We start from the raw sequence: 12,238 nt of genomic DNA, 5'->3' as shown, positions 1-12,238 counted from the left end.
CAATTACTTAAAATCAATCTATAATAAAAGGAAGCTCTATCTAAATCTGGACCGATTTTCACGAAACAAGACAGACATCACTCTAGGCTCAATTCAGTACGTTATGCCAAATTTCGTGCAAATCGAAGGATATATAGGGACTTTGGTGCACCATTTACCTAAAATCGGGCGAAACTATATATGGGAGCTATATCTAAATCAGGACAGATTTTCACGAAACTTGGCAGACATCATTCTAGGCTCAATTCAGTACGTTATGCCAAATGTCGTGCAAATCGAAAGATATATAGGGACTTTGGTGCATCATTTACATGAAATCGGACGAAACTATATATGGAAGCTATATCTAAATCTGGACCGATTTTCTCGGAACTTGGAAGACATCACTCTACGCTTAATTCAGAACGATTTCGTGCAAATCGAAAGATATATAGGGACTTTGGGGCACCATTTAAATGAAATCGGACGAAACTATATATGGGAGGTATATCTAAATCTGAACCGATTTTATCAAAACTTTGCAGACATTACTCTAGGCTCAATTCAGTACGTTATGCCAAATTTCGTGCAAATCGAAAGATATATAGGGACTTTGGGGCACCATTTAAATGAAATCGGACGAAACTATATATGGGAGGTATATCTAAATCTGAACCGATTTTATCAAAACTTGGCAGACATCATTCTAGGCTCAATTCAGTACGTTATGCCAAATTTCGTGCAAATCGAAAGATATATAGGGACTTTGGCGCACCATTTACATGAAATCGGACGAAAGTATATATGGGAGCTATATAGAAATCTGGACCGATTTTCTTGAAACTTGGCAGACATCACTCTAGGCTCACTTCAGTACGTTATGCCAAATTTCGTGCAAATCGAAGGATATATAGGGACTTTGGTGCACCATTTACCTAAAATCGGGAGAAACTATATATGGAAGCTATATCTAAATCACGACCGATTTTCACGAAACTTGGCAGACATCATTCTAGGCTCAATTCAGTACGTTATGCCAAATTTCGTGCAAATCGAAAGATATATAGGGACTTTGGGGCACCATTTACATGAAATCGGACGAAACTATATATGGGAGCTATATCTAAATCTGAACCGATTTTCTCGAAACTTGGCAGACATCACTCTAGGCTTAATTCATTACGTTATGCCAAATTTCGTGCAAATCGAAAGATATATAGGGACTTTGGGGCACAATTTACATGAAATCGGACGAAACTATATATGGGAGCTATATCTAAATCTGAACCGATTTTCTCGAAACTTGGCAGACATCACTCTAGGCTTAATTCATTACGTTATGCCAAATTTCGTGCAAATCGAATGATATATAGGGACTTTGGTGCACCATTTACATGAAATCGGACGAAACTATATATGGGAGCTATATCTAAATCTGGACCGATTTTCACGAAACTTGGCAGACATCATTCTAGACCTAAATGATTAGGCTGTACCAAGTTTCGTGCAAATCGAAAGATATATAGGGACCGTTTACATTAAATCGGTTAAATATATATATGGGAGCTATATCTAAATCTGAACCGATTTTTCCCAATTTCAATAGGGTTCGTCCTTGGGCCAAATAAGTGACTTGTGCCAAATTTCATCCAATTCGGATCATAAATGCGACCTGTACTTTGTTTACAATTTAACATGGACAGACAGACGGACAGACGGACAGACGGACAGACGGACGGACGGACGGACGGACATGCATAAATCGACTCAGAAAGTGATTCTATGCATATTCTCAAAAGGAACCATGGGTCTATCTCGATTATTTTTGCCTGTTACAAACATATGCACAAAGACATAATACCCTGTACCACAGTGTGGTGAAGGGTATAAAAATAGTTTTGAACCCGAATTGCCTTGTATAGACGCATGAAGCAATTTCAAAAGAGAACGATAAAAATTGCCGCAAGTAAACTCGCCTAATCTAAATCAGGACTTTCATTCGAATGAAAAACAAAAGAAAAGTTATTGTTTTTTTCATATTACAACTTTACAAATTTCATATGAGCATTTTACCCATAATAACTCAATCGAACAGCATTTATATGTACATATAAGGTGTATGTGCAGCAATTAATTTTTATAGAAAACCAAAACTTCTTTGTTATTGAAAGTAAATTTCCATAGAATGGAATTGAATGCAAGGCATAATCACAGATATTTTTAAATAAAAAAACTGAACCCCATAAAATACTGAGCCAATTTGCATATCATATTTAATAATTTTCGAACATGCATTTCTTGTTTTTGTAAAATATAAACTTGATTTATAATCCTTAAACTTTAACATTTCTTATATTTTTTACAAAAGAAAAAAATTAATTGCACTTACACCTTATATAAATATTTGATTTATTTTTTGACCATCACTGTATGCATATTCCATATTCTCCTTTAAATGCCATTTTCAAATGTTTACATTGTATGTATGTTTTCAGAATACTACTGGTATTGCTTTTATCAATTTTTTAATTCCAATTGAAATGACTTTTAGCAAATTTGTTTATTTTTTCTTTTATAGTTATTATATTTGTTAAAAAAATATACATATATATTACATACAAAAACATAATATGAAGTTTCATTTGATAATAAAACAACATCTAGGGCAAACTTTAGTTACAACATAATTTAGATACTTTGCCAACATTTTTCAGTCTTAACTCGTCTCAATCTAAACAATATATCTATCCTTTTTTCGTGTGTTTAAATAATATGCTCCCTTCTTTTCATAGTGTCTACTTAAAAAATAAACTTCTTATAGTTTAAAATTTGATTTTATAATGTTATTTCTTGTTTACGTTTGTAGTTAGAAAAAATTGGAGAGAAAAATATAAAAAGGGTGTTATGTGGATTGCCAATAATAGTTCGATTTTTAAATACCTTAAATATATTTTTGTTTTATATATATAAGAAAAGATTTGCTTATGTTGCTCTTGTAGGTATCACAATATCTAAATATACATACATCCATACATCGAAATCTAAATCTAAATAATCTAGATACAGACATACACTTACATATATATACTTAGATATATCTCTATTTATGGAGTTAATTATAGTATCAGACATTTAACAAATAAATTGGTATTCTGAATATCCTACAAAGAGAATAAGAGAGTTTTTTGTGTACATATCAATATTTGGCATATACGATTTACATCTAACATACATACATCGATACATACGTACACACATATTATTCTTATGACCTGTATTAAATTTAATGAGGTTTGTTTTGAAAATAATCTTAAATCTAGTTTTTAATTTTTGTTTTTTATATATAAGAAATGTTCCCTGGTTTATTTATAACGACAAATGGAACATTTTACTAAAGCGGAGGTTTTATAAATTTCTCCACATTTTTTTCCTTTTAAAAAATTATTAGTTATATTATTTTTTTTAATAATTTATAATAATAAAGAATGAGCTGCATGACGTCGATGATTCTCGTATGTGTGATGATGATGCTCCGTATTTCCTGTTGTGTGATGATGATGATGGTGGTGGTGATCCTGCGATTGATCATTACTACTTAAGACATGTTGTACCAGACTTGTTGTTGTTGTTGTGCGTTGACAGCATTCATCGACATTGTCGACATTTTCAAAATGCTCCGGCAGCTGCAATGAATTTTGATGCAGCTGATGATGATGATGGTGGTGATGATGATGGTGATGTCTTTGACGATGATGCCGTTGAGAATGATCCTGCTGCTCATTTTGATGATCATTATTCATCAAATCATTACTATTGATATTTTCATCATTATCATCAATATTTTGTATGTGATGTTGCAGTGTTGTTTCTTCGGGCTCAACATCTACATCCTCTTCATGTCGATTATCTTCATTGACATCGTCATCGCCCATGATCACATGTTCATTATCCATATCAATATCCTCCTCATCATCGTTTTCTAGATCGTCATCATTATCGCGATGAGGACTATTTAGATTGCTGTGATGTTGTTGACCGCTGTGAACAACAACGGCTACATTACAATTCTGTGATACACGCTGATAGTGATAATTGCCAGGCATTGAATTTATTGTCTTTTCAATGGCACGCAAACGTTTCTCCAGCGACGTTGTGGCCAAAATGTCAACCTGAAATTATAGAAAAAAAATTATTATTGTAAATATAAAATATATTATATTGGGGAAAAATTATTTTTATATGAACTATACGACTTTATTTATCATGCTTCGGAATGTTCAAAAATGCACCGCTTTGTTATATGAATTGTTGCCATTTTAAAGGTAACTTCATAATGCCTCTCTCATAGAAGTCCTGCTCTCTATTTGCCAAAAAAAAAAAACTATAGTAGTCAATTTTCAGAATATAGCGTGTGACCATATGGAAACAACTCATAATAAATAATCCCCTTCCAGTCCCACCAAATGCATAGCAGAACCTTACTGGCCGTTAGTTCTGGTTTGGCCACCGTTTGAGGTGCTTCACCGCTCTTTGACCACGATCGTTTTCCCAAAGTGTTATCGTATGTGATCCCTTTCTCTTCTCCAGTCATCTCCATCCCTTTCTCATCTCCAGAAATGGGTCTATCTCCTCTCGTTTGGCCCCCAGTGAAAACGCAAAATTCTAATTTACAGACAATTTTGTTGAAACGCTGTCCACACTCCCAGGCTATATGGGGGCTACCTAAAACTGGACCAATATTAAATGTGAAAAAAAAAAAAAAACAAATTGCAGCCAGTTACGGTGAAAAACATAACCAAATTCCTCACAACACTGCAAGTAGAAATACGCGACCCTACAAAGGGGACCAATATTGAGAATCAATATTTGGTTGGACGATTTGTTACCCAATTATAATTCAGTATACCAAATTACAGCCAATTTAGTTGAGAAGCGTGTCCGGGCCATATCCTTTAGATAAGAATTTGTATAATCAAATCGCTACGAATTCGGACGAACCCTATTCATATTGATGAGAATCGGTTATATATGGCTCCCACATATATATACTTTCGACCTACATCTCCATGATACACATGTCATGTTTGCTTGAAATCGATGCAGCTTTATATATAAAATTCGTGAGGCTATCAAGGACATAACATTTCCACCTTGGGATTTGGTGTTTCTAATTTCAGAAAAATAATATGTTTTTGAAATCTTGTTCGTTTTTTTTTCATTATTAACGGGCCCACTTTTCTTTATTCTTTAAAAATATTCCAACAATGTAGTTACATCAGGATTGGTTACGTATACGTACTGACAGTACTCATACGCATCATAGATTGTAAGGTTTGAAAATTATTTAGGTCAATGCATTATGTTTGTCAATTCCATCTGCCAAGTTTGCTTCAACTCGACTTAAATTCCGACCGCAGTGAAGTGTGTTATTCTATACATATGATTTTATTTCTATATATCTATGTCATGTAAATGATATTCCAAGGAGAGTATGTGTGCCGATTAGCACAAAATTCAGCGAAGCATACTGAATTGAGTATCGAATAACATGTGCCCTGTTAAATTGAAAATTTAGTTAATTTAGTCCGATTTTTGGTAACTTAGTTCGATTTTATATAAATGATTTACGATGAAACTATGCCTTTATAGCTACTGCATAAAAACAAATTTTAATTAAAAGTCATTCTCCCTCACAACTCACCTTCAGTTGCGGTCTCAACGGCAGCAATGCAATTATCCACCATGCCCATGCTGGACCATCTTCTCGGCTCGACCAATTCTCTTCCACCATTGGCATTTCACCATAACTCTGAAGTATTTCATGCTTCAAATCTTGCCCCAGACTTTCATACCATGCTATGGCTTTGCCCAAGACAATACTGTGCATACTGGTTACATAACCCAAATGTTCATCGGGTATGGCCTCATCGTGTATGTACTCAACCTTAGCTGTTTCATAGCCATCTTTTTCATTACGGGCCAAAATCTTAAAACGTTTACAACCCATTGTGCTCAAGATGGAACAACCATCGCCCAACAGAAGGCAATCTCGTATATCCAACATACAACCGTAATCATGATAGCGGGCCTTGCCGCTGTGCGGTTGAACAATACCGAATTGTTTGTCACCCGAATCAATGGCACGGCGTACCATCAGACGATAACGTGGCTCATACACAAACAACGGACACGGTACATAAGGGAATGCTGTTGTACAAATGAATATTGGAACCGATGGCTCCATTACCATTTCCTGACGGAAACGTTTTTGATAACTATCTGGAATGAAACGTTTCATGGCGGCCTCAAGGAATTTGGTAACCGGTCTTTTGGTTAAGATCAACGGCACAGGAGATGAGGCACCCTGTACCATATTTACACTGGGCTCTACCAACGGTGCCATACACAGCGGGCAGGATGAGGTATAATCCATGCAGCGATCCAAACACACCAGACAATAGGTGTGGCCACAGGGCGTTACCACAGGTTTCCAAAATGTGCGACAGCAAAGGACGCAATCAAAATCACTGGCATCAATGAGCGTGGGTGCAACGGATATCAGTTGTTTCATGGCATATTCTGGCGAGGATTCTATTTCTAAATCAAACCAAAAAACAACAAAAATTATTATTTTATTCGATTTGTTTGCAAGGTATAGCCTTACTTACTTTTCAGTCTGACAAACTCTTGTTGCAAACGTTCCAAAACATTACGAAACTGACCACTGCAGCGTGCACTCTCCACATCAACTATTGGCAACAACTCAGTCTCTTTGGGTGCCCATTTCCGACGAACATGTTTACGTGATGTCTGCCTCTTCAATTCCATTTCATATTTGCGTGCTATGCTCGCATAGGTGTTACGTTTATCGGCACAATTGAGAAAATCCCGACACAATAGAACCTCATCATCGGTCATTAGTATATCACATTCTTTGCCATAATTGGCCGATAGGAAGTCGTCATCTTCATACGCCGCTTGCAGTGTATCCTCATCTTGTGCGTTAATGTTTCTCCGTTTGATGCGATATTCCCTGGCTGGCAAATCATAGGGGCACTTGGAACGTAGCGTAGACAGATTAACCAGATCCATTTTAATGCATTTCGGTGTTTGAGAGAGAAGTTTTTGGAGAATCTGAAATGTGAAAAAAACTTTAATAAATAATCTGAAATCTATCGGGCGCCAGATTCTGTATACATGCCAAACAATGTGGGTTTGCTCAAATATGGTATAGGCCAAACTATTTTATGTAATTCTAAAATATTTCCTAGGTTTAAATTTGAGTAGAAGTAAAAAAATGAGTTTTACCCCACGCTGGGCGCCAAATTCGATAGAAACAAACTGTAGCAAAAAATGCTGATTAGAATTTGTAAAACTAAAATATTTTAGTGTCGCCTTGAAGCACCTTGTCAGACCGCAATAAAGGAAGTGAGGGAAAACTCGAGATTTTGGGACCAAATTTGTGATGTGACCCAAGAACTACTGAGAATATTGCTGCCGAACTCAAAGTTTTGATTTGAATAATTGATTCTTTATTGTTCTTAAGAATTCAGTAGTCTCTAAAAATCAGGGTCTCATGGATTGTGAAGTTCAAATAACACAAGAACTCAATCCATCAAATCGCTATGACTTTATATCTTTACTGATTGGGTCAATGAAATGCATTAAAATTGTCAGGAATTCCATTAAAAATTATCTTGAGTGCTGAAGCCACTTCAATGGCTACGGCGACATGCAAAAATTATGCATGTGTAGCTCGGAAAATCCAAGAGTTATTTTTGAGAAAAGTATGCATCCTCAACGTGTGGCTATTTGGTGCGATCTAGAGTCCGGCTGGATTATTGAACCTTAGTTGGTCGAAAATGAGGTTGAATCAAACGGCTCAGAGGAAATGTAATTAATTATTTTTTATGTTCGGACTTGGATGATATTGATCTGGGAAACAAACCAGATCATTGCTCTTTTACAGAAAACGTTTTCGGACCGTACTATCCATGGAAAAACTGATCACAATTGCCCAATGCGATTTTGAAATTTAAAACTTTACGACTACACTCTTATGGCCATATAAGGTCTACGACAACAGTACAGCATAGCTTCAATTAGTTTTTTTCAATTTCATGAAAAGTATATGGTTCTGGAATTCGTGCATGTTTTGGCCATTTGATTATTTCATTATTAAGGGCATACTTTTCTTAATTCTAAAGAAATAATTCCACCATTGTAGTTATAACAGGGTTGGTAACGTATACGTACTGACAGTACTCATACGCATCGTAGTTCGTAAGGTGGAAAATTATTTATGTTATTTCCGTTTCGGGTATGCTTAACAGCCTTGTCGAATTTTCCAACTAAATTATTTGAATTTTTTATTTCCTCAAAAGATAAGAAGGGAACAAATATACAGAATTCGTGAGGCTATCGAGGACATAAGGCAGACTGTTTGGCATTTGGTTATGGAACACTTTATAAAAATGGTGTAGTCCTCTAATCGTGTTCGTGGTGAACTTTTGGCAGATATTATTTTCCAATGCATATTTTCCTTCCTTCTTACAAAAATAATTCACCAATATATAATAGGGGTACGTATACATACTGGCAATACTCATACGCTTCGCATATTATTATTTAAAAATTATTTCGGTATGGTTAAGATTCTAGCCGTATTTTCTGTAATTTAGTTATGTTTTCTAAGAGAATCAATATGGTATTTTGAAGGTTTACCTCAGGGTATGAAAAGTTCGACCCTATTAACTTGTCCAAATTTTCAATTGTTAAACATAAAAAATTTAAAATACTTTTTTGTAACTTCTTGAAATTTTAAAATATTTTTTAATTGTTTAAGATTACAATTATTCGGATATTAAAAAAGTTTATGAAAATCCCATTTAAAATAATGCGGAACTACTTACCTTCGTGAGATCATGCTGAAATAATTCAGTACTGCTGAGATTTGAAGATTTATCCAAGTTAATGGCTAAACATATTTCATAAAGAGCTTCTTCATAGCGACCCAAATCGCTCAAAGCCAAGGAACGTAAATAGTGAGCCTAAATGAAAGAAACCAAAAACCAAAAAACACACAGCTTATTACATTTATTACGAATAAAAATTAGCAATGGGTATTTTGTCACCTTAGCAGATGTATAACGGGATTTCAAAGCATTATCCACATCGGCCAATGAGCTCTGGTAATGATTCATTTTTCTTAACACCTCGGCACGTAACAGAAGGCTCTTAAAATTCGAAGGCGCTGAAATGAAAAAAAAAAGAAAAATAAAAACATGAGTTAGCATAAATCTTTTTTTTTCTGATTGGCTAGAAATACAATAAATCCAATAGGAACAAACAAGAATAAAGAAAAAACAAAAACAATTGTTCGAAGTGAATAGAACAGAAATCTAATGAAAACACAGAAGTCAAAAATTATGGCCGTCTCAAGTTTATTTTCAGTTCAAAAATTATGGCCTCTTTAAGTGTATTTTCAGTCAAAATAAATGACAAGCAAATTATTTGTCAAAACACTAACCCAACCCACCCTGGCAACATTTGGCCACTGATCTTGCTGTCAAATTGTTCACAACTGCAGCATCAGCCAGCTGGCTGCCAGTACCATCATGAACATAATAGTCAGCAGTAAAATGATTGACACTTAGAAACTATTAGTGTACACCGCGCCATCGATCTTTTGTCACTTGAAGCCATCACATTCACACTTTGTGAAAAATTCGTATACTTAAATTTCCATTTATTTTGTGTGTGAGTGTTATCCGCTCGCTTGGTCCATGACAATATACATCGTGTGATATAATCCATGTGGCTGCTTTACTTACTGGTTGACATTTTTGTGTGCGGGGCGAAAAATATTTGTGATCGCATCACCTGTATTATGACTAATTTTCTATGTGAAGCTAATTGTGGGTTTTCAGATTTTTTAAAAGTGATTTGAACTGATATTTTTGAAGAATTTCATGTTTCTTCGCAATTAGGAGAGATGATTTTCGCATTATGTCTGTATTTGAATTATTGCCAAATATATGGACTCATCAAATGAAACGTGTATTTCTCTTTTTTCGGAAAATATGCAAACGCATAGCTGTAAGGCATTGAACTACGAGTGTAGATAAATATTAAAAAAGTCTCTGTTTTGAAAAAAGGAACATATATTTCTCCATATAAGCCATTGAAAAATGATCGGCATGACTGTATACCAAATATAAAACCTCGGCTTAAAATAAATGTGAAATGTGAAGCCTCCTTATGTTAAAATGAGGTACTAAATATCAAATCCAATATTTTTTCCAACAAGGCCTGAAACGGAATATAAAAAATCAGTTAATTTCAAGGCATTCTCAAGAATTTGGTATCGCCAGGACCAGATAATGGCGACTTTTGCCTATGGTTCTTGGTTTAAATTTTTAGACACATTACTCATGAATTAAAGTCGAAAGATCATTTGAAATGATAAATGTATATTCAGTTGTCTAATTCCCATTGGCGAACTTCATTGGTAAAAATAATATTCTTAATATGCTCGAAAATGTTTCCATGAAGGTCTGTTATGCTCCGAAAATTTGGAATGCCACATTATCGTCACATCGATTAGAAGCTGAGGTTAGGGCCTTCAAAATACTTATAATAAGTCGGAAAGCTTTTATGGAGTCTATGCAAAAAAAGGCAATGTGGGAGCTATTTCGGTGCCCTGAGCACGGTGGCAAAGCTCAAACATCAAAATTTTTAGCATTTCCTTTGAAATTATGAATTATGAATTATGAATATATTATCCCCATTACATATACCTGATCATATGTAATGTCGTGTCATGGTCTTTCTAATGTGAAAGAATTACTTTGAAAAATCGTCTTGACTGATCATGGTCATTGCAACCTCTGCCGCTATGTCAACAAACAAAGGCTCGGATGAAAATGATAAAGACCATTCTTCATTCTAAAAAAATAATCCAACAATGTAGTTTAGCTGGTTTGGTAACGTATACGTACTCATATAACTCATACGCATCGTGGTTCGTAAAGTGGAGATTTGTCAATTACATTACAAAATTATTTGTAAATTGGTTTTTATTTGCTGAGAGCATAAATAAGCTTCAAACATCGAATTATTGAGGTCATTGACGACATAAGGCAGCCACTTTTGCATTTGGTTATGCACAATCTCATAAAAAGGTTGTAGTACTTTGGTGCAGTTTCTTTTAGCCAATTGGCTACTATTTAGAATTTTTTGTTCTAATTGGGCAGCACCTCTTTTCACCAAAACTTCCCTTTGGTCAACCTTTTAAGGGAAGTCCCCATAAAATGACACCTCCCAAATTTCGATATTTTGGAGAGTTTGGGTACTTTTGTTCCACCAAGTTAAATGTACTTTTGGTTCTCAGTGGGTAGAAAATCTTATTACAATAAAATTATCAATATTTATTCCACGTTCCAAGGTTGCTCCCATATAACGGTTGGAGCATGATTTTCAATAAAATCGGCTTTTATTTAGTAATTCGAATTCTCATTGGGTGGAAAATCTCCCTATAAAAACTATCACTATTGACATAAACATCTAGTAGGTCCCATGTAAGGACAAACCCCTCTATTCGGTATTTTCAGGATCTTGGGTACGCTTTTTTCAACCGAATTGACGATGTTTGATATTTTCGGTTTACTACCAAAAATGTATCAAGTCATAGAATTCTTAAAACGTAAATTTTTCGGGTCTTCTTCATCCAAATTACGCATATTCAATACAATTCTCTGGCAAGATGTCACGAGGACTAAGGCAGTCCTTTATAACCTATGGACATTTTGTCACGTTCAACGATCCACAAGTCCCTTATTCTGCTACAAGCAGATACAATATCAAAATAAGAATTATATTTAAATTTGATATGAATCTATAATTTATAATATCTAAAAAAACAAATATATCAAATCTTTTCGAACATATGCCGGCTTAGATATGGTTTCCACATAGCCAAGCTCATATGTAAATTGTGCCAAATCCATAAGTCAAAATCCGTTTAAAATTATATTACTCACATATAGCTTCAATTCGATAACTACGATTCATGAAAGAGCCAACAAATTGAGTTCGAATCGGTTAAAGTGTGTAATACCATTCCATAACCTTCCACTAAATATCTAAAATTCATTGTTGGAGAACTTATTTTTCCATATGCCCAAAGTGCTACGAGTACCCCAACATTACTGATTTAATTCCATGAATATTCTACATTCCATAGGAGAGAAGTCAATAA

The 12,238-nt window shown here is 34.7% G+C and overlaps 1 protein-coding gene across 1 annotated transcript in view; it reads right to left on the bottom strand.

The window, feature by feature from the left end:
* Positions 1-3,449: 3,449 nt before the first annotated feature.
* The window catches only part of LOC133326678 (uncharacterized), a 70,104-nt gene continuing 61,315 nt past the window's right edge, over positions 3,450-12,238 (bottom strand). The window contains exons 2-6 of the mRNA XM_061535300.1: positions 9,114-9,232; positions 8,892-9,029; positions 6,648-7,113; positions 5,681-6,576; positions 3,450-4,148 (exon numbers count right to left, since the gene is read on the bottom strand). Coding sequence (XP_061391284.1) covers positions 3,450-4,148; positions 5,681-6,576; positions 6,648-7,113; positions 8,892-9,029; positions 9,114-9,232 — 2,318 coding nt within the window. The remainder of the gene's footprint in view (positions 4,149-5,680; positions 6,577-6,647; positions 7,114-8,891; positions 9,030-9,113; positions 9,233-12,238) is intronic.

This window comes from Musca vetustissima, unplaced genomic scaffold, assembly GCF_032173495.1.
Source record: "Musca vetustissima isolate MV318-11 ecotype Yass unplaced genomic scaffold, APGP_CSIRO_Mvet_v1 utg23795, whole genome shotgun sequence".
NCBI lineage: Eukaryota > Metazoa > Arthropoda > Insecta > Diptera > Muscidae > Musca > Musca vetustissima.
This window is presented reverse-complemented; position numbering and strand designations above follow the sequence as displayed.